Raw genomic sequence first — 21380 nt, 5'->3', positions numbered from 1 at the left:
ATATGATGTTCTTGGAGAACAACAGAGATACTACATATGAATGGATTTGCAGATAAAAAGTAAATTAGGATTTTGTCATGGTTCTGCTAGGTGTCCAAGTATATATCTCTGGAGGAACTGTAGAACTGTTGGTAAGCAAGTTCTGTGGTACTCCATAAAGATCAGAAATATCGAGATGGTGATGATGGTGATGACGAGCATTCTGGTAGTGCTGATTCTGCACAGCTGCAGCCGATATTTCATCTTCATCCAACGGCAAGCGATCGAAAGTTGCATTCATGAAAGATGCAGCCATGATCACAACAGGGCCTGATGCAATGAGTGCACCAACCACTCCTCCTCCAACCACCTGCCCTTGAGCCCCTGCTAAGTAAATACTTAGCCCAGTAATTCCCGGTGGAGCAGGCGGAGGCAATATCGATCCAAGCAATGATAGTATCTCGAAACGGCCGTGAAGGGTCACAATGGCCCCAGACGAAGCTGGTTGTCGTAGAGTGACATTGGTTACACAGCCGCTCCCGCTAAGTACGCATATTCCACGTTGCTTCCTTCTAGCAAAGTTGACTAAACTCTCACTTACATCACACCCTGAACTCACCTCCATTGCATGAGCCCTTAGTGCATTAGCACTGTCTCGAGTCACTATAATGGGAGGTTTGGGCTTATTTTTTGATCCAGCCGGCCTTCCACGAGGCCGTCGGATTGTCTCCCCTTCAGGTGCTGAAGAGACTGGGGGCACAGCCTTTGGTAACTTGGGAGACATGAGGATAGAGTCAATGCTAGGTCGAGTGTAATTACCCTTGTCTGAATCTGGGTTGGGATCCATAACACTTTTGGATTCAACACAAGGGAATGTTAAATCAGCACCTCCAGCCATTCATTAATGGGTAAACTAGATTCGCCAGCACAGTTTAAGTAGTAGATTTCCTGCTAATAATTATATTGGAAGAAGCCAAAAGAATGATCAGGATTAGGAGAAAGTTAAGTAGTACCAACTCACAAATTACTATAGTTTATACATAATTCCCACTGCCTAATTCCTAACTGATAATTTCACTCATGTCAATTGCCTTCCAAGCAGTTATACATTTATATAAACATTCTGCCATTTTATGGTAATTTTAATTAGGTCTAATACAATCAAGCATAAACCTACAAACTATTTTTTCTAAGAGAATTACACGTTACTCATAGCTGCAAAACTCAGATGACCATAACTCTTCAAAGAAATGGCTTTTCAATTAATCACTATAGTAAAAGAAATTCTGTAAAAAACACAACACCGAGGCATTGATACATCTGCTCTTTAGTATGTACAATTGGGCACAACCAAACCCTAAATTTCATCCTATACAATGGTAAAAAGGCCAATTTTAACTGCTGTCAAACTCTAATCAAAAGGTAAACATGGAAATGGTTAGATGATGGCGCACAACCCTTAGTAGAAATTTTGCCAGTTTAAGGGACCTTGACCACTAGCTGGTGGAACATCATCAAGATTTTCCGGCATTACTGGTGGAACATCGAGATTTTCCGGCAATATTGCTAGAATATCCTCAAGACTTTCTGGCAATTCTGGTGGAACATTATCAAGGTTTTGCGGCAATGCTGGTGGAACATCATCAAGATTTTGCGGCAATGCATAATTTTGTGTGAGCTGTTGACTTTGTCCTTGTAAGCTGTGATAGCTATTGCTCTGAAGACCTTGTTGGGGCGGATACAGCTGTCTGTTATATCTGTCATCTGGAACACCTCGCTGATACATAGAAGGATGCTGATTTTGCCTTTGTAAGTAAAGATGTCTATTGTCCGGAAGACCATGTCCATATGCATAAAACTGTTCGCCTCGTCCATGGAAGTTGTAATATCTGTCGTCCCAATTACCAGGTTGATATCTATTGTCCCAATTACCAGGTTGATCTCTATTGTCCCAATTACCAGGTTGATCTCTATTGTCCCAATTACCAGGTTGATATCTATTGTCCCAATTACCAGGTTGATCTCTATTGTCCCGATTACCTGGTTGATCTCTATTGTCCCGATTACCAGGTTGATATCTATTGTCCCGATTACCTGGTTGATTACCAGGCTGATATCTATTGTCCCGATCACCTGGTTGATTACCTGGTTGATATCTATTGTCCCGATTATCTGGTTGATGTCTATTGTCCCGATTATCTGGTTGATGTCTATTGTCCCGATTACCTGGTTGATATCTAGGAACGGTTGGCGATGTTCTTGAACCACGCCCATAATCCCACGAAGAAACGTTGTCATTCTGGTTATATTTTCACAAATGGAACAATAAAAGGAATATTAGAAAACCCATCGGAGGAAAAATTACCCATAATTCTCTGCTAAAAGTAATATGATTTGGTACTATGATAACACAACTGAAAAGCAGGAACTTTTCTATGTTTACCTGTTGAAGCATATCTAAATTATTTGCCTCATTGTACTGAGCACCTAGTGGATCATTGTAAGCAATTGCATGACCAGAAGTTCTTGCGTAGGGAAGAGGCGAGCTGCTCCTAGAAGCACTACCTTTAAAGTTCTGCAGGTTGAGCTGCATGCCAGCCCGAGATTCATGAAAAAATCTGCTGTCTTGGTATGGCTGCTGCTGTAAAGAAGATGCACGGGGATAAATTTGAGGATCGTTTGGATCAAAGGCAGGCCGAGAGTAGGGATGCCTGGGCAGATGCTGGGGAATTACATGGCCCGCAGCATTGGGCAATGTTGGTGAGAACTGCACGAATAACAAAGAAAAAGTTTACATAAATATGATAAGTTTCTTTTATGCAACTTCATCACCAGTTCTGTGAGATATGAATAGCTAAAGAAAAGATGCAAAAATACTTTCATAAAAACAAAGGAAAAATGAAATTTAACATCAATACGATCAGGTCTTTCATTTGACAAACTCATCATTTTAATGGTACAGAGAATAAATAGAATCTAGATCCATAATTTGGGTAATACACCATAATGCAAGAATATGTTATAGGCTGAGGCAAAACAATGAATCATAAACATTAATCAGCCAACTTACCAGATCGCCCTGAGATAAAGTCTTAATGGTCTAAAAGCACGCATGCTTCTTTACATCAAATGACATCATTCTAATCTTGACCTTAGTAAAATCGTGTTCCGAGTATTTGAAATACCTTGGAATGCAAGGCAACTTCCATCTTCTCCTTCCCCAAACTTAACTGCTCCAAGCTCAAAGCAGTGGTTGGTATGTCATTATCCAAAGATTCAGAGTCAACTGCAAAAAAAAAAAAAAAATCACATCCTCTTCCCAAGAAAAGGATAATCAAGGGTACTGGTTGCACAGCAAAATAACAAAAACTGGTGTCTGGTATATAACAAGAACTTTTGAGATCAAGAGAGAGAAGAACAAGATGCTTCTGCTTTATGATTAATGAAGAATCGAATTATCATTACAACAGGCACTAATAACTATGTCTAACAAATAAAAGCTAGGTTTCAAGTAACACAAACTATGATGAGCACACTCTGAGATATACACGGCTTAAAAAACTCTTTGCAGCTAACTTCAATGTTCTTTACCCTGAATGCAAATCAGATTGTGATTGATATAGTAATATCAGATAGCAACAGAACATGATCTCCCTATTATTCACAAGCTCAACTGAATGTCAATCCACTCTAATTGATACTAGCCATACTTTGCTCATCAGCATAAAAACTTATCACTAAGAAAAGTAAATTGTCCTTTTTTTTATTGGACAACTGGCTTCCAAAAGGGGCAACGGAATTACACATCTACACGAACGACATAATATAACCCTTTTAAGCAGAAAGTCATCTAGGCTACAAAACCATCACTTTCTCAACTTTAAGACAGTCTTGTTACCATTCACATACTCACCTGAAAGTCAGTTCAATTGATTTGTGGAGATTAGCCATATGATCCATAATCCTCACAAGTATAGTAAAAGATTGTCAAGATACAGCAGAACCATCCAAGAGATTATATTCTTTCGTGAATATCAGTCAGCTCAACATTGCTTACAACAATATACCTGACAATTGATAGCAAACCATCTATAGGTCTCAAAGCTGTGAAAAAAAAAATAACTGGTCTTTACGTCACTTTCTAATGAAGTAGCAATTATATAGAAGTCAACTATCAACATGTCAAATGCTTGATATGGCACCGCAACACTTAGCATTGCAGTAATTAATGACATAGTCATGTCTACAGGATTTAAAAGAAACATGGTTTGTGGAAAGAAGATAGAAGAAAATTACCTTCATGATGTTCATTCTCGTCTCCAAAAAAATTAGGGGGAATAAGACCCTCCAATGAACCATCACTGTAGTGGGATGCACCTTCAATATTATCAGTGTTTTCTTGTCCAGTAAATGAACAATCAGATTCCGCAAGATTTGAACAGTGACTTTTGCTGGTAAAATCATGCTCAGAAACTTGAACCTCTTCCAATTGGGGTTTTTCTCCAACAAGTAAGACAGAATTCATATCTTTAACTGTATAAGATGTCTCTTCCACCATATGTGATGCACAGTCCCGTGGCCGACCGAACCTAACAACCTCTGCTAGATTAGAATATCCCGAAGCCTTAACATCCAAAAAAAAAGCAGGTGGAGATCCTCCAGGTGCTTGTTCAGAGGAAGATGTCGAACCACCAGCTCCAATTTGCTCAGAGGAAGATGTCGAACCACCAGCTCCAATTTGCCTTCCATCATCAGCATTGAAAGAATCAGTCTAGTAGAATTTCCAATCTCAATGAAACTGACTACAACCCACCCAAATGAGCAAACAAACACTAAAAGCTTCAAATAATAAAATACTTTTATAGATTCAACAACTAAAATGCAGGCACCAATTGAATAGCATATTCTCCAGGGACATCTCAAGTATACCAAATTCTTCCAATGTTCCACAAGCAAAAGGAGCTTGAGGCTTGTTTTCTCTGCTAAAAGAATGCAAAAGTTATGAAGGCATTATCACATCAACAAAGGGCATGAGTCTGCTTTCCACTCCATTTAATCCACACAATCTAATTCCTAGGCCAAAACCTATGCCTTGGGAGGTCATGGGTTCGAATCACATCTGGGTCTGGTGGGGATTTTTCTTTCTTCTTTAATGTAAGCGCATTGCGCAAATTTAAAAAAAAAAAAATTCCTAGGCCAAAACCTCCAAAAATTCTTCCTCCTGTCTACTCTGCTTTGAGATAGGCATATATATGCTAAATTCTGAACATTTAAAAAGAGAGAAGAAAACGAAGGCAACTGATAGAGAGGGAGCAAAAAGAGGGTCAGATGGAAAATGACTCTCAAAGTATCATTTCAATGCCCTCCCCACATTCTACTGATTCCTTTTTTTATTATTATTATTGCTATAACCACTTAGCGTTCATCAAAATCCAAAAGCATAATTCCAACAACTAAGACCTAAACACTCAAGGCCTCAAGTAAGCTCCTAAGGGAAAGAACAAATAAATTTTCTAACATGATCAGAAATCAGTAATAACAAAGTCTCATTTTCAAATTGAGAATCAGAAATCCACTCTAAACCTTACTAAGTCTAGAGGCTGTTCTCTTGACAAAAACTGAAATTAAACATTAAATATTGAAGTTTAGGGGTTCCGATAAGTAGAAAATCAACCGAATAGGTTCACTTGTATCAATTCACCAAATCACTATCTATCCAAACATGATTGAATTATATTTGCAATTTGCCACAGATCTGAACCAATAGGGATGGAATGTCAATTCATTAACTCAAATAGTATAATTCTAACAATAATGCGGCACACATATTAGTACAGACTCACTTCTTAACGAGGGATGTATAGTTAAAAAACGTGCCAGACACGAAGTCTTTGAGCCAAATGCCAACAATGGCATACTTTGTTGACCCTATATTGGCTGAGGTTACTAATAGTACCATGGCAATTAGCCCTGACTGAGGCAATGAGCACAACAACAGACACTCTAGTATTTGTTGATTTTTTATGCACAATAAAGCTGAAAGTCTTAACAGTATCCAAAGACCACAACGTTCAGGTGCTTCATCCTACGAGATATAAATTGTCTTGTATAACACCTTCATCCTATATTGCTAAATGATCTTAAACTTAAAGATAGAAATTGCATGACTCAAGCATAAAAGGTTTGACACGTTTACTTCTGTGTCTTGGTTCCTGTTTTACAAGGCAGTAATTTTAAGATCTTGAAGTGCTAGTGTACAAATGCACCTATATCGCAAAATAGCTAACCAGCCAAGTGAATTCGTACTTATTTGATTGGTTCAGCCCATAGTTGTTAGAATCGTACAAGTCCCAAGTCAACTCGTACGATTCGATTCGATTCAGGAAGAATTCGAGTCGTATCTATAGCACGACTCGGAAGCTTCATGAATCGGTCGAGTCACCACCGATTCAGCCGATTCACCGAGTCACCCGATTCGGTTGATTCAGGCCTTCATTTAAAAAAAATCAATTTTTAACAACTCAAGTTCAGCCTTTTTTCCTCTCAATGGATCATTATATATACACATATTTTTCTCAAGGATTTACCATTAACTTCATTTAGGAGAGTGCATGAAATTGCACCTCAAGTCTCAACCAAACTTGGAAGGACCTTTTAGTGCACCTATTAAAGTTGACAGCACTAAAACAAAAAAATTAAATTGAAAACAGCAAGGAATACATATATATTTTACCAAGAGAATATTCCTAGAGTTTCTTTATGATTATTCTATTAAATTTGCCAGATACTATGTAGTATACATACAGGACAAAATCAACTTGGGATCCATATCAGAACTAACCTATCATATGAAGGCTGCTCATTCATAGTTATCATAGGATTTGACGAGGATGAGGAAGAAGCAATTGAAGGATCAACCTCTGCCAGGAGGACAAAAGTTCTAGTAAGAATATACAACAAACAAACACCTCTTCACCCAACAGACAAGGGTTTGACTGTACACATTAAGATACGCACCATCGTGGCTGTCTTGAGATGGTGCAAGTCCAACATCACTTTCCATGCCAACAATCTCTCCACTACTACTGCTACACTGACCCTTCAATTCTTGTGCCTCTTTCATCTGTTAAGAAAAATAAAATAATAATAAAATAGCTAACGACTGCATTAACAATAAACTGAAACTTATTCACACAAAAAGTACAATCAGAAGAGGGGAATAGTTAAAACGAACAAAGCCTCAGTTATAGTATATAAAAATCTAGTAAGGATATAAAAGTATTCAAAGGTACCAAGTAATTACTTCAAAATGCGAAGAAAAAAAAGAATTGACATCGAAATCAGGCAAAACAGAATTAGGTTGTTTTCATAAGAGTACCTCTTTTTTTCTTTCACGTTTGCTCTTCACTGGTTGAAATTTATCTACAACAATTTAGAAATGTTATTTAACATTTTCTGACAATAGTATACCAAAATTTTCAAGACTTTAGATATCTAATAAAACAAAGAAATTCAGGATATAGAACAAGCCATAATGCTAAATAACCAACACAGAGGAGACTCCATTCACTTACTGCTACGGAAGTAACCCAGAAGGGGGTCGGTAAGTTCATTTCCTGCATGGAATCAAAATTTGGTTGCAAGATTACCAAAATCTATTCCAGCTCATCTTGTTTCTCAGTTTTCTTTGCAACAAGAAAGAACAGAGTATCTTTACATTATCTCAGAAAATAATCCGAGAGAGAGCAACAAAAGGTACATTGCTAATCCTGAAGAAGATATAAACCACACAATACCAGTTCTAAAATCCATAAAAGGGAACAGAATAAAGAGAGAGAATAAAAAGAAACAAACAGAACGCCACTTCTTTCTCATTCCAAGAAAAGAAAATTAAAGAAATGCATTATAAAAAAAGAGACCGTGAAAAAGAAGTTTCTGAGCGGCAGCATCAGGGTCCATTCCACATTCTTCAAGAGCAGCGTAGATCTCTGTATCCGAGCAGTCGCCATTAGTAATCTCTTTTAAACTCTGCACCAACTTATTCACCTCCTCCGGTAACTGCACTTTCTTTTCTTTAGCACTCGCCTTTTTTTTTCCCTTCCCCATTCTCTACAATATAAACGGAAGTTTGAAAGAAGAAAATTCTCAGTGAGCTCTACTTTTGAATTACTATCACAGAAGAAGAAGAAAAGGCAAAAACCCAAAACCTATCTGTTCTCTCTCTCCTTGGGGGGGTTTATATTGTTATTTCTCGGTACAAGTCCTCACTTTTCTTCTTCAGGTTTGTGTATGTTCACTTACTGTTATTGTTATTTTTACATGACTGTCACTTTTATTTCGTTACAGTCCTATCGTTGCAACACGTTTTAGCTGATTTGTGCGGGTCTACCCATAGTTTCTAACCGACGGCTTACATACCGGGTTTGACTCTTGTTGACAAACTGAGAATTGGGGTTTGCCAAGGGTTTTAGGAATTAGGATTTTATGATCCGATTTATTTAATATTTTTAGATAAATCTCTTACTCAATAATAGTAAAGCTGTAAATAAAAAAAAACATGGTCGAATCATATTACTCATGCGATTTTTTTTTTTTTTTAATTTCATTTTCTCCCTAATATATTATTATAATTAATTAATTAATTAAAATATTAATTTTGATTTTTTAATCCACTCGTATTGTTTCAGTGGTATATGTCATTTTTTCTGTTATTTATAGAATACATAAATCTCATACTATTCCCGTCAAAAAAAAAAAAAATCTCATACTATCATATCATTAGTTGTATATGTCATTTTTATTATCATCTATACTATATAAATATCATATTATTATATCATTAATATTTTTGGTTGTATTGTATATTTAGTTTTATTATATCATTAATACATTCCACTATCACGTTTTTGTATGTGTAATTTTTATTATTATCTATACTATATAAATATCATATTACTATATCATTATTATTTTTGGTTCTATTGTATTTTTAGTTTTATTATATGTTTAATACATCCCACTATCACGTTTTTGTATTGTTATTATAGTCTTAATTAATATACTCACTTCATTAATACATCCCACTATCACTCGATTTACTAATTCTTTTATTTTATTAAACATAAATTTTATTATTATTATTTTTTAAATATTCCTTACAACCTTTGTTTATCCTACCAGTATAATTTGGATTTGTTTGTTTTGGTCAAATACTTCTATGGGCTAGGTGATAGTTCAGTTTGGAAGAGTACCAGTGGAATAAGCAAACTTTAAATTATGATGGAAAGAATATAGTTAATGAGAAAAATTATCATTTACTTATTTCAAGTTTCTATGTTTCACAGTCCAGACAGTTATATTGAGATGTATAATTGTGAAAATAGAACAGGGCCGGCCCTGGGCATAGGCCCGGGGTGCGCCGGCTAGGGCTCAGGGCTGGAGGGGGCCAAAAAAAAATTTTAGCCTATATATGAAATTTAAGTTTTTTAATATAAATAGTGATAAATTTATATAGGAGGACCTATTTCTTTTCTGAAACTCCATAAAAAAAATTAAAAGATCTATGATTTTTTTATTATTAAAGGGCCCCTTATTACTTATTTTACCTAGGGCCCCTAAATTGTCAGGATCGGCCCTGAAATAGAATATTCTAGATATCCAAGTAAAGAATACATGGAATGTGATATGAAATTGGGATAAAGGCATACAACTTACCGATGCTTTTACATAAGTTTGTGCAACCTTATTAACAATTTTATAGTGCTTATATTATCGAGATGCTATATATCTCTAACAAGTATATAGCAACAATGATCTAGATTGTATGCTGGTCACACGATATATTTACGAATATGAAAAGAGAAAGCTAAAGCGAATTTAATACGCACGAGTGGGAGATTTAGGAATTCCACTCGTACTAAATCAGGGTCGGATGAATTCCTAATCGGATTCAGATATTTATCTAATTAAATAATTAGGAATCCTAGTTGAATTAGTTTTAACTAATTAATTAATTAGGAAGACTAATCTAACTAGGAAGTTAAAATACTAGTTGAACAAAAATTAATAATTATCTAATCCTTAAAGGAGAAAGATACTTAGGCTATAAATAGAGGCATAGGTTAGATGTAACTAAAAGACATCAATTCATAAAATTTAGATAAAATCTCCCTTTTTCTAACATTCCAAGTCTCTCTCTCTCTCTCTCTCTCTCTATATATATATATATATATAGTCTAGGAGACATCGTTCTTAAATTGTGGATTAATAATTCTTCCTTCCGAATAACTTTGGCGTGGGAAAAACGTGACTGGTGATACAAGATTGTGTTTCAAACTCGTATTTGAATCTATTTGATTATCTCGATAGTAAAATCCTTCATATAATGTAATTCAATTTGTATCTGAAAAGAAGTTGAGCATAAGTTTCTCTTATTGATTTTTGTAAATTATTACAACTTATATCCCTCGCTCAGCGGGGACGCGTAATGCGACCGGGCCGCCCTTTTATTACAACTTATATACAAGTTTATGATTCACATCCTTTTCTCGTCAATTTATAAATGCATTATGACTATCTATTTTCGACAGATCTATGTTGACTTGGTGTAACATTTACGTAACGATTACTTTCTATCTTATAAAACTTGATGCAAAACAAAGAAAAATTATAAAAGAGGATAAAACAAAGAAGAAATGAAGAAGACGGAGCTCATCAATTACATCGAATCTATTTCTTTAAAAATCTATAAAAGGAAGTGTTAGGAAGACATAACTCTTTAAAAACTTAATCCACATTTGTGCTTATCGTGTGTACAAATACAAAGTTTCAAATAGAGATGAACTAGAAAAAAGAAAATTATTCTTTTCAAATACAATATTTTCTAAAGATCACACTGGTGTGTGGATTTAAGCTTTTCACTTGTTGATGCATTTGAGAAAAATGTTGTTCAAAGTTTCTCAAATTGATCTTGTAAAAAAATGATAGAGAAACTTTTTTCCAAGTGGAGAAACTTTTTTGATTGTATTGAATATTGAGAAAATATTCAAGGTTAGTATTGAAGGTTATAACAACTACACATGTTTTATATTTTACCGAGAAAAGAAGTGGGTTACTATATACGTCCTAATTTTCCTACTTACCGCCCAAAAATGACATATTAGCCCCTTCCCTCTATTTTTTAAAAAAAAAATTAAACCCCTTCCCCTACATATATAAATTTTTTTTGGAAATTTTGTCTTGGCGGGCCAATGACCCGCCACTCCCTTAAGGATAGCGGGTCATTGACCCGCCACTCCCTTAGGGATGGCGGGTCATTTGGCCCGCCAAGGCAAAATTTCAAAAAAAATTTAAAAAATTTGAATATTTTTTAAAATTTAAAAAAAAAAATTGAGGGCAAAAACAAGAGGAAGGGGCAAAAACCATGTCTAGTGGCGGGCCATTTGGTCCGCCAAGGCAAAATTTTCGAAAATTTTTAAATTTTTTTGAAATTTTGACTTGGCGGGCCAAATGACCCGCCACTCCCTTAGGGATGGCGGGTCAATGACCCGCCAAGGCAAAATTTCAAAAAAAAATTAAAAAATTGAATATTTTTTAAAATTTTTTTAAAAAAATTGAGGGCAAAAACAAGAGGAAGGGGCAAAAATGGTAAAAACCGGGCGGTAAGTGGGAAATATGGGCGGTAAATAGCAACACACGAAAAGAATCAATCAAATGGAAAATTTCAAGAGATATGTGCTATTGGGGAGAGGATGTAGGTCGGAGTCACTGAATTTCAATAAATGTTTTGAATCTAATCGTTCTATCCCTTAAACTCATTTGTTTTTAGTATTTAATATTCTGCAAATATTTTCTACATTATGTTTATCTTTTGATACGAATATTTATCTCTAAATAAACTAAATTGCTAAAATGAATTTTTGCTTAAACAACTTAATCTGCAATTCAAAATTAAGCAAAATAATTTTGGATATATATTTTTTTTTTTATGAAAATGTATATATCTTCATTAGATACGAAAACAACAAGTACAACAAGAAATGAGAAAGGTAAAAAACCTTATAAAATCCACAATGGGACGAAAATGACTACAAAGAGCATAAAAAGCCATAAAATGTACAAAACCAACAAAAAAACAAAAAAAAAACATTTACTTTATTGAAATCCAAATCAGCAGAAAAGCAACCGCAATCGAATCTTCATCATTTAGGCCCTTCCGAACATTCGGATCTGAGTCCTTTCGTTTGTTGCATTCATGTAGATATATTGATCCACGTATAAAATAAATCGTTTCCGCTCTTTCTAAATCCGAAAAAGGTATAAACAGTAGAATAATGGAGAACAGATACAATTCAAACGGATAGAGAGATCTAATAAAATATATAAACACTGACCGAAAAAAATACAATAAAAAATTTACAATAAACCTAATCCGTTGAGAGGAGGAAGAAGGAACCAGGGCCGGCCCTGGGCCTAGGCCAGGGGTACCCAGGCCTAGGGCCCATGGCTGTAGAGGGCCCAATTTTTTTTTTATTACACATATATATAGATATGTAATATGTAAAACACGTTTTATGTATAAATCTCTAAGTGTCTTAGTGGTTAAGAATTGGAGGAGGCCTGAGTTCGACTCCCATAGATAGTAGGTTTTAGATTTTTTTTCTGAAATTCGACTCCCTTAAAAAGCAGGCTTTGTAAAAAATAAAAAAAATATATTAATATTAAGAAATTTACATTTAATTAAAATATTAATATTAAAAAACTTACATAAAAATTCACACTTTACAGTTATGCTTTAAATTAAGTCAAACTAATAAATTATTATTTTTACTATATTTTAAAAATTAAAGTTTATAAATTAAATATCTAAAATATATTTACTAGGATTTAAAATTTATGAATTTGGTCTAAATTTTTCTAATTATAGTATAAAATCATACTTCATTTCTTATATATGAAAAATAATGACCTATTGAAAAGTAATTTTGATGACATGATTTAATTGTAATTTTATCACTCATTGTGATATTAATGTAAAAATCCCTAAAAATTATTTAAGTTTTAAAGGGTCCAAAAAATTAATATTTTAAACTTAAAAGAGATACAATTAATTTTTTTAAATATAGATTGAGGATTAATTTAAGAACTAAATTCATATTTACCCTATGTGGTATGTAAAATTGTCCTACAACAATTTCCCCTTAAAGTATTTAAGTGCCATTTAACCCATTTTGAATGAAAAATTAATCGATTTGTTCTTCTTCTTCTTCTTTTTTGCCAAATAACACAATTTTTGACTCGTGATATATACACGTAGCAATTGATTTAATTTTTTAACAAATAGATTTAATATGTAGATAAATAAGAAATTAATGAAATACTTTTTGTTTATCATGTATTGAAATATATTTTAAAGTCTTTTACGTAAATTTTTTTTTATTAAAGGGGTCTTTATTTATTATTTCGTTTAAGGCCCGTAAATTGTCAGGACCGGCCCTGAAAGGAATTTCCTTCTTTCTCCTTAATGTAGATCCACTTGAATAAATTTTATTAAAGAAGAAAAATTAATTATAATTTTCGAAAAAACAATAAATTGAATTCACCTTTCTAAGTATTTTATAGTCATATTGGGCCAATATATTCTAGCTAGGGTTATTGATATTGGGCCAACATATTTTATAGTCATAGTAGGGGAAGTGATTTTACCCATTCCCCTTTTGTTTCTTATGCTTTAAGCTTGGATTTTCTATCGAATTTTGTTAAAAACACATCCAGACTTCGCATATACTAACTAAAATCATCAACTAAACCAAACATTCGTTTCGCAGGCTTCGCATATGCTAACTAAAATCATCAACTAAACCAAACAATCGCTTCGCAGGCTTCGCATATGCTAACTAAAATCATAACCTAAACCAAACATTAGCTTCGCAGACTTCGCAGGCTTCGCAGGGTTCGCATATGCTAACTAAAATCATCAACTAAACCAAACATTAGCTTCGCAGGGTTCGCAGCCTTCGCATATTTAGCTTCGCAAGGTTCGCATATGCTAACCTCTGTGAAGTCAGACGGGAGGAAGACAACCGCGCGTAAATATTGAGGGTATTATGGGAAAGTCACACAAAATCAGTCTAGATATGTAGTAAGTTGAGTAAATGGGTTAAATATGTAAATGGGCTTCCCATTTGACCTAGTTTTGTAATTTTCCCTAAATTTTTTGATTGATTTTATATAGTAGATTTGGTAGTTTCTTATTTATTTGTAGTTTTTTTCTTTCTCCATTTATGGTGGTTATGGTATATTTCTCTATACGAATGTTATCATGTCTTCCTTCATTGAAAAACAGAAGAAGTTTATGCATCATCACATAAATATGACTCGTTGAAAGATCATAAAGTAATTCCTAGAGAAAAATACTGTAAAGTCGATTCTGGTTGGAGCGTTTCTCGTTGTTGTACCAAAAACAATTTCAAACACTGTCTACTTGTTTTATTACAATTTATGATATTGAAGATGTTGATCAAATTTTTTTGATTTATTTCTGAATTGTAATTTTTAATTATTTATGTCAAGATTTACTTTTTTTTATATGAATGAAACAATTATGATTCTTTAAAAAAAAGAGCTTTAAGTTATAAAACGGATGTCATAAATTCATTTAATTTATTTCTAACAATCTATTAAGTTGATTTCAAAAAAAGCAATCTATTAAGTCTCTTAATTAAAATAAAATTAAGAAAGCATTTCCATTTGAAGAAATACTGGTAGAGATATTTGGAAAAAAAAAACTAAATTTATAATAGGGTAAATTAAAAAAAAAACCTGTGGTTTGTTTTTACAAAAAAAAAAGGACCATGTTATACGCCGTTACTCGAAAAATAGAAAATGACTAAACAATGTTAAAAGTGATGATGTAGCACAGGGTAAAATTGTAAAAACCAAATTTTTTTATTTTTCTTTTATTTTTCTCTCATTCTTCTTCTTCCATGGTTATTCTTCTTCTTCTTCTTCCTTTCTCTCCTCTCTCCTTCTTCTTCCTCCTCTCCTCTATTCTTCTTCTTCTTTTTTCTTCTATTTTTTTTTTAAATTCTGATGAAACGGATTCTGAAAATTTCCAGAAATTTCCAGAATCCGTTTCAGCCATCGTCGATTCTTCAACCGCCCGCAATTCTTCAACCGCCCCCACTTTTTGCTCCATTCCTTCTCCTTTAATTCCTTTACCGCCAATTCTGTTTTTAACTCCACCGCCACTGCCGCCTCTAATTTCGCCGTTCCCTCCATTACCACCGTTTGGTCCGCTTCCTCCATTCCCTTTCCCTCCATCTCCTCCTCATGTACCCGCCATTCCCTTTTACTTCTTTTTGTTCTTCTTTTTTCCTATAAAGATATATAGTTTCTGTGTAGCGAATTATGATTCAGTATGTTTGTCAATAAGAATGAAAAAAGAAGAAGAAGAAGAAGAAGGCTCTGTTCTTTATTACTTAATTTCAGTATCAATCAGTTCAGTTCAGTAATCAATTCAGTTCAGTTCAGTAATTTATCATTACTTATTATAATTATAATTATTTTTTATAATTATTTTTTTCATTATTATTATTATCATTATTATTAGAACCGTTATTATTTTTTTCAGATTTTTATTTTAATTATTGTTATTTTTAAAGGATTATATTATTATTGCAGTTTCAGTATAATTCAGTTCAGTTCAGTTTTTTTCAGTCATAAAGAACAGAGCCGAAGAAGAAGAAGAAGAAGAAGAATCTATTTTATTTTTCTTTTTATTTTATTTTTTTATTTTTTATTTTAATTCAGACCATTTTACCCTTTGCCGCGTCATCAAATTAACAGTGTTAAGCCATTTTCTGTTTTTCGGGTAACGGTGTATAACACGGTCTTTTTTTTGGCAAAACAAACCACATGAGTTTTTTTTTAGAATTTACCCTTTATAATATGTATGACTTTTTTAGGTTAGGTCTATTGTAAAAAAAATTATGTTTCGAAAAATATTAGATAATATATATTTTTTGGAAATAATTCTTTTTTATGTATTTAACTATAATACTGAAATATATTTTAATATGTTTGTTTATGTTATGGGAAAATATACACGTGAAAATCTTATATATCTACAGTCTAATACATTAAGAGCCTCTTCAACTTAGCCTGATAAGCAGATTGTATGTGTCTCGTTAACTTTCTGAACTTGCTTAAGGTGGATTATAGGTCATCTAAATTTGCTTAAAATGACATATTAACCTTTTAAAGTTGCTTAGAGTGAATTATTCGTCTCCTGAACTTATATAAAGTGGTATATTTTTCAATTAGTTAAAATCCACTTTTGTTTTAACACGTGGACATAAAGCGCTAATAATCATACTTTAAGTAAGTTTAGAAGTTAATTAGATACTTTCTGAATTTTAGGAGCTAGTCTACTTTTTGGGCAAAATTCATGGTGCTTATATATTAAGCGGGTTAAATGCACCATTGGTCACTGAACTTATATAGTTGTCTTAAAATGGGCATTTAACTTCAATTTGTCTCAATAAAATCACTTAATTTTGAGTTTTGTCTCACTTAGGTCACTCCAGAAATTTTAGTGGTTAAAACGTATCGAAATAATGAAATGGATGACACGTCAACTTGAGTTGACTCAAATCTCTGACCGGAACGAAATGTGACAGCCGCATGTCGGGTATTTTTATGAAAAAAACTAAATTTTAGTTTTTTTTCCATAAAAATAATCGACATGTGATAGCCATGTGGCGTATATGTGGATATCACGTGTCATTTCGGTTAGAAATATGAGTTGTCTCATATTGACGTATCACTTATGTCATCATTCCGATGTTTTTAATCATTAAAATCGTTATAGTGACTTAATTGAGATAAAACTCAAAGTTAAGTAATTTTATTGAGACAAATTAAAGTTGAGTGACCATTTTGAGATAACCATGTAAATTCAGTGACCAATTGTGCATTTAACCCTATATTAAAGCCTATATCTACTATAAAATGAATGAGTAAATATAATATTTTTTTGTAATTGTATTGTTATTTATGCGTTAAATTAATAATTTAATAATATATTATTTTAATATGAAATTGATGTAAAATAGTATGATTTTATGTTTTGATAATAAATCTTTTAAGAAAAAAAATGTTTTGATAATAAATATGAAATTATTACCCTTCCAAAAAGAAATTGAAATTAGTATAAGGAGGGACATAAATAATATAGGGAAGGGGGAGGTGAACATATAATAAAATTTGGCGGTTGAGTAGCAAGAATGCAACATTTGTAGTTGGTCGTGGCAAGTATTGGAATCCCGGTGATTGCCATTGGAGCTTTCTCTTACGTTTCCTCCTGTCCTGACCTCACCTCGAAAATTTGTGTATTGACATGTATGTGTTAGAGGAGACTCCATCGGGAGAAGGTATTGTTGAATCTGTCTTTTTCTTTCATTTCTCTCTTCTCTTTCAAATCAACAAAACCAAATCAATCTTCTTCCATTCTGTTCTGTGAGCTTTTAACGCTACCTGTTCATTCTCTAGTTTTCATTCTTCATATGTCGCTGCATAATTTCATTCATTTTAACTCTATCTATTGTGTTTCAATTACTTCACATTCATGATTTTTTCTTTTTATTCAGAGTTTCTAGATACTTATATGTTTAAGTTTTAGCAACCTAGCTTATTAGTATTTCCATAGAAGATTGCTTAGAAGTTGACTATAACGTGAACTCTTCTGATTAAGAAAACGATGATGATTATGCTATGTATTTTTCATTTAGTAATCGTTGAGGACTCACCAAGTAACAATTCCCTGCTTCTTTAATTGTAGAGGTAAAGACAATCATATCATATGGCCTCATACAGTGATGAAGTGACGAATCAAAGCAGTCAAAGATATCGCAGTCGAGATGCATTCCTTAGGGGTGACCTTTGGACCGATGGGCTTATTTGTGCTTTTGAATTTGTTCAAGTCCATAGGAAGATCAATCCATCAGCATCACCCAAAATGGCACCGTGATGTCAAAGCTGATAGATGAGCAATCTGGCATTGTATCCAACAATTTAATTGCACTGGAACCACAGTTTTTAGTTGGTGATCATAAAAGTTATGTTTGATGACCAGTCCTTAACTATACTCTAAAACAGAATTTTTGTCCAAACCATTGTAGCGATCATGATGACTTTCAAAGAAATTGTTGGATCCCTATTGGCTGGGCTAGAATTTCTGAACTTGTCCAAATGGTGCAAGCAGACTCTGAATATGCATCACAGTCCATTGACTTCCCTGATAATGAAGAAGACATGACTGTGGCAGATGTTGCAGCTCCTTACTTGAAACGGCCAACTGGTCCCAGTTGGTGGTGTCATGTTGCTGCAGGCCATCCATGTGTGAATACGTGGTTGAGCAACGCCCAGTGGTTACATCCGGCTATTAGTATTGCTTTGCGAGATGAAAGTAGGTTAATAAGTGATAAAATGAGGCACCTTCTATATGAGGTAAATTGCTTGTCAATTTATGTTGGCTTAACATCATAGCATCAGCTTTTATGGTTCAGCGGCTATTCCTATGGTATTATAATTCATATTTAGTATTTCAGTTGGTACATTTTTTCCTTCAGTAAATTCATGCTATGACTTTAGGTTTTATGACTTTGTCTGCCAAGATACCTGCACCAAATTGGAATAGTTTGGCAGCATTAAATTTAAAAAAGCGCTATGTTACTATGGTTAAACAGTAGATGTGATTTTTTTCTTTTTCTTTTTGGCTTTTAGGTTCCTGTAATAGTAGCTGGTGGTCTGTTATTTGAGCTATTAGGACAATCAGCTGGTGATCCATACGCTAGTGAAGATGATATCCCAATTGTTCTGCGGTCATGGCAGTCACAGAACTTTTTAGTAACATCTTTACATGTTAAAGGATCTTCATCGAACCTAAATGTTTTAGGTATTGCAGAGATTCAGGTTCGACTGTGATAATAAAATTTTATAATCTTGTTCTTTCTTTGGAATAACTGCAAATATGTTTCTCTGTATGGTCTGATAAATTTCTGCATGTTCAGGAACTACTTTCAGCTAGGGGTAATGGCACGCCACAAAGTATTCACGAGGTTATAGCACAGCTGGCTTCCCGCCTTGCACGATGGGATGACAGGTGGGTTTTTTCTAGTAAATCACGACATTCTCCATTTGGATATTGATAAATGATAAATGAGGTAAAGGAATGATGATTGAGTAAGTGGTAGTATCTGATACTCGATTCTCCTTTCCTTTAGTTTTTTCTTCTCCTATGTTTATAACTTTTTAATTTCTTCCTTTCAAGAGATCAAATGATTTAGCATAGTTTTATTTCTTCCTTAGGTTATTCCGCAAGTCCATATTTGGAGTGGCAGATGAAGTTGAATTGAAGTTTATGGACAGGTGTGTCCATGTTCATTGAATAATTTCATCTTCTACTGAAAAGGCTTCACCAGGAGACATACATGCTATGAAATATGCATAACACCTATCCGTGATTTTCATTTTTAGGAGAAGCCATGAGAACTTGCATCTTTTGAGCATAATCTTGAACCAAGAGATCAGGAGGCTGTCAACACAGGTAAAGCAATTCTGAATTACTTCAAATACATTATATCTTCCCTTATTTGTGATTGTGAGATAATCGTTTTGATCAATTAGCAAAATATTACTCTCTTCTGTGTCTATTTACTTGTTTGTTGAATGATTATGGTGTTGAGTAGCTGAGCTGGGTTGCTTGGACCCTTCTATTTGAAACTGCGTGGAACTCTGAATGTAAAGGTTCAAATTCGCTAGATTATATACTACTTGCTGGGGTTTTTTTCTTCTTCTCTGTTGATGTCTACATGAGTTAGTTAGTTAAGCAGTTGATGTTTAACTATTTGAAGCATATATTCACTTTGAAGAGTCAAGTCTATATTGCACCGGACACTCCTCTTTAATAGTGTTTTGTGTCCGTTTTCGTTTGAAAGCTATTTTATGAAAGTTATATGTTAGAAATAACGTTTCCGGTCCATTTCCGTGTCTGTGTCCTATCAACATAGAATCAAGTGTTTTTCCTTTGATTTAAGTATATTTTAGAATATGAAATGATTGAATTTTTCAAGTGTTTTCAAGTGCTGTGTTTTGGCATGTTTGTTTGGTTATATAGGTTATAAGAGTAAAATGGTCACTCCATGCAAGAGAGGAGATTGTTTTTGAGCTTCAACAACATCTGAGAGGGAATGCATCAAGGACCTTGCTGGAAGGGATAAGAAAGAGTACAAGGGAAATGATCAAAGAGCAAGAAGCAGTTCGTGATCGCTTGTTTACAATACAAGACGTCATGCAGAGCACAGTCCGTGCTTGGTTGCAGGTACCAAATTTCATTTAAATTTCACTAGTGTGAAATTGTCTTAAATTTTTATAGTTTCCATTATCTGTAATCACGTACAGGATAGAAGTCTGCGTATTACACATAATTTAGGAGTTATAGGGGGGTGTGGTCTTGTTCTTTCCATCATCACTGGACTTTTTGGGGTGAATCTGGACGGAATTCCAGGATCGGAGGATTCAAAGTACGCATTCGTTACACTTTCGGGGTTGGTTTTGTTGTTGGGAATGGTGTTAATTGGAGTTGGAATGTTGTACTTGGGATTGAAGAAGCCATATATACAGAAGGATGTTGCAGTGAGAAAATTAGAGCTGCAGGAATTAGTGAGGACGTTTCAGAAAGAAGCAGAGTGTCATGCCCAAGTACGAAGATCCACCAGTCCTCATCGGCCTCAAATGAAGCCTTGGAATATTCCTTCTAATGCTTCTGAATATGTTCTCATCGGCTAAACATAAAACAACTGCAAGTGCTTGCAAATCTTTATGCATATTTTATATATATATATATGATTTATGCATCACTGATTTTCCACGTATAAAAGTATAAGAATTTATGTTTTGAGTGATTTGCAACGTATGAATGCTTTGAAATTAGTACGAATACTTTGAATTTCAATTCAAATCATGTTAAACTTTGAACACCAATTAAATTTGTCAAAGTTCACATTTATCCCTTTTCTTTCCCTTTGTTCACACATTATTTTTCTTTGTATTCACACTCCAAAATTTGCCTATAAATACCATGCATTGGCATAGGTTTTGGGCATCCTAGCAATTGATGTTAGATTGCTGGTTTGAGTGATATTCTCCAAGAGAGAATTGTGAGGTTTTGGGTGTATTGGGGTTAAGGGTTTTGAGTGTTATTTTCTCCATTCTTTTATACCACTTTTGTCTCTCTAGTGGAATAATTTTCGGTCTCCTTCGCCCGTGGACTAGGCACACCGCCGAACCACGTAAATCCTTTGTGTCATTTACTTTATTGTTCTTCTTTTATTTTGTTGTCA

At 33.9% G+C, this 21380-nt stretch overlaps 3 protein-coding genes across 6 annotated transcripts; 1 reads left to right on the top strand and 2 right to left on the bottom strand.

Moving 5' to 3' along the window:
* Positions 1 to 46: 46 nt before the first annotated feature.
* Positions 47 to 877, bottom strand: LOC136205579 (AT-hook motif nuclear-localized protein 16). Its single transcript, XM_065996234.1, has one exon. It carries the CDS (start codon positions 875 to 877, stop codon positions 65 to 67), a length of 813 nt encoding a protein of 270 aa, XP_065852306.1. The 3' UTR covers positions 47 to 64.
* A 210-nt stretch (positions 878 to 1087) lies between these two features.
* On the bottom strand, positions 1088 to 8182 carry LOC136205554 (GBF-interacting protein 1-like). 3 transcript variants are annotated; one of them, XM_065996203.1, is made up of 8 exons: positions 7899 to 8182; positions 7358 to 7401; positions 6997 to 7102; positions 6821 to 6899; positions 4276 to 4721; positions 3165 to 3265; positions 2423 to 2746; positions 1088 to 2278 (listed from the first exon to the last, which is right to left on the bottom strand). In XM_065996203.1, the coding sequence occupies exons 1-8, from the start codon at positions 8083 to 8085 to the stop codon at positions 1439 to 1441; spliced, it is 2127 nt and encodes a 708-aa protein (XP_065852275.1). In that variant the 5' UTR covers positions 8086 to 8182; the 3' UTR covers positions 1088 to 1438. The 3 variants fall into 3 exon arrangements, with proteins under 3 accessions (XP_065852275.1, XP_065852283.1, XP_065852292.1); XM_065996211.1 differs by having other exon boundaries at positions 1089 to 2278; positions 7554 to 8025; XM_065996220.1 differs by having other exon boundaries at positions 1090 to 2278; positions 7358 to 7748; positions 7899 to 8017.
* Positions 8183 to 17255: 9073 nt separating this feature from the next.
* On the top strand, positions 17256 to 20942 carry LOC136205540 (uncharacterized). 2 transcript variants are annotated; one of them, XM_065996191.1, is made up of 9 exons: positions 17256 to 17411; positions 17819 to 18039; positions 18136 to 18486; positions 18763 to 18951; positions 19050 to 19141; positions 19348 to 19407; positions 19516 to 19585; positions 20156 to 20359; positions 20440 to 20942. In XM_065996191.1, exons 2-9 carry the CDS (start codon positions 18007 to 18009, stop codon positions 20824 to 20826), a joined length of 1386 nt encoding a protein of 461 aa, XP_065852263.1. In that variant the 5' UTR covers positions 17256 to 17411; positions 17819 to 18006; the 3' UTR covers positions 20827 to 20942. The 2 variants fall into 2 exon arrangements, with proteins under 2 accessions (XP_065852263.1, XP_065852257.1); XM_065996185.1 differs by lacking the exon at positions 17256 to 17411 and adding an exon at positions 17412 to 17496.
* The last annotated feature ends 438 nt before the right edge of the window (positions 20943 to 21380 follow it).

This window comes from Euphorbia lathyris, chromosome 1 (genome assembly GCF_963576675.1).
Source record: "Euphorbia lathyris chromosome 1, ddEupLath1.1, whole genome shotgun sequence".
Taxonomy (NCBI): Eukaryota; Viridiplantae; Streptophyta; class Magnoliopsida; order Malpighiales; family Euphorbiaceae; genus Euphorbia; species Euphorbia lathyris.
Note: the sequence above shows the minus strand (reverse complement) of the source record. Positions and strands in the feature narration are given on the sequence as shown.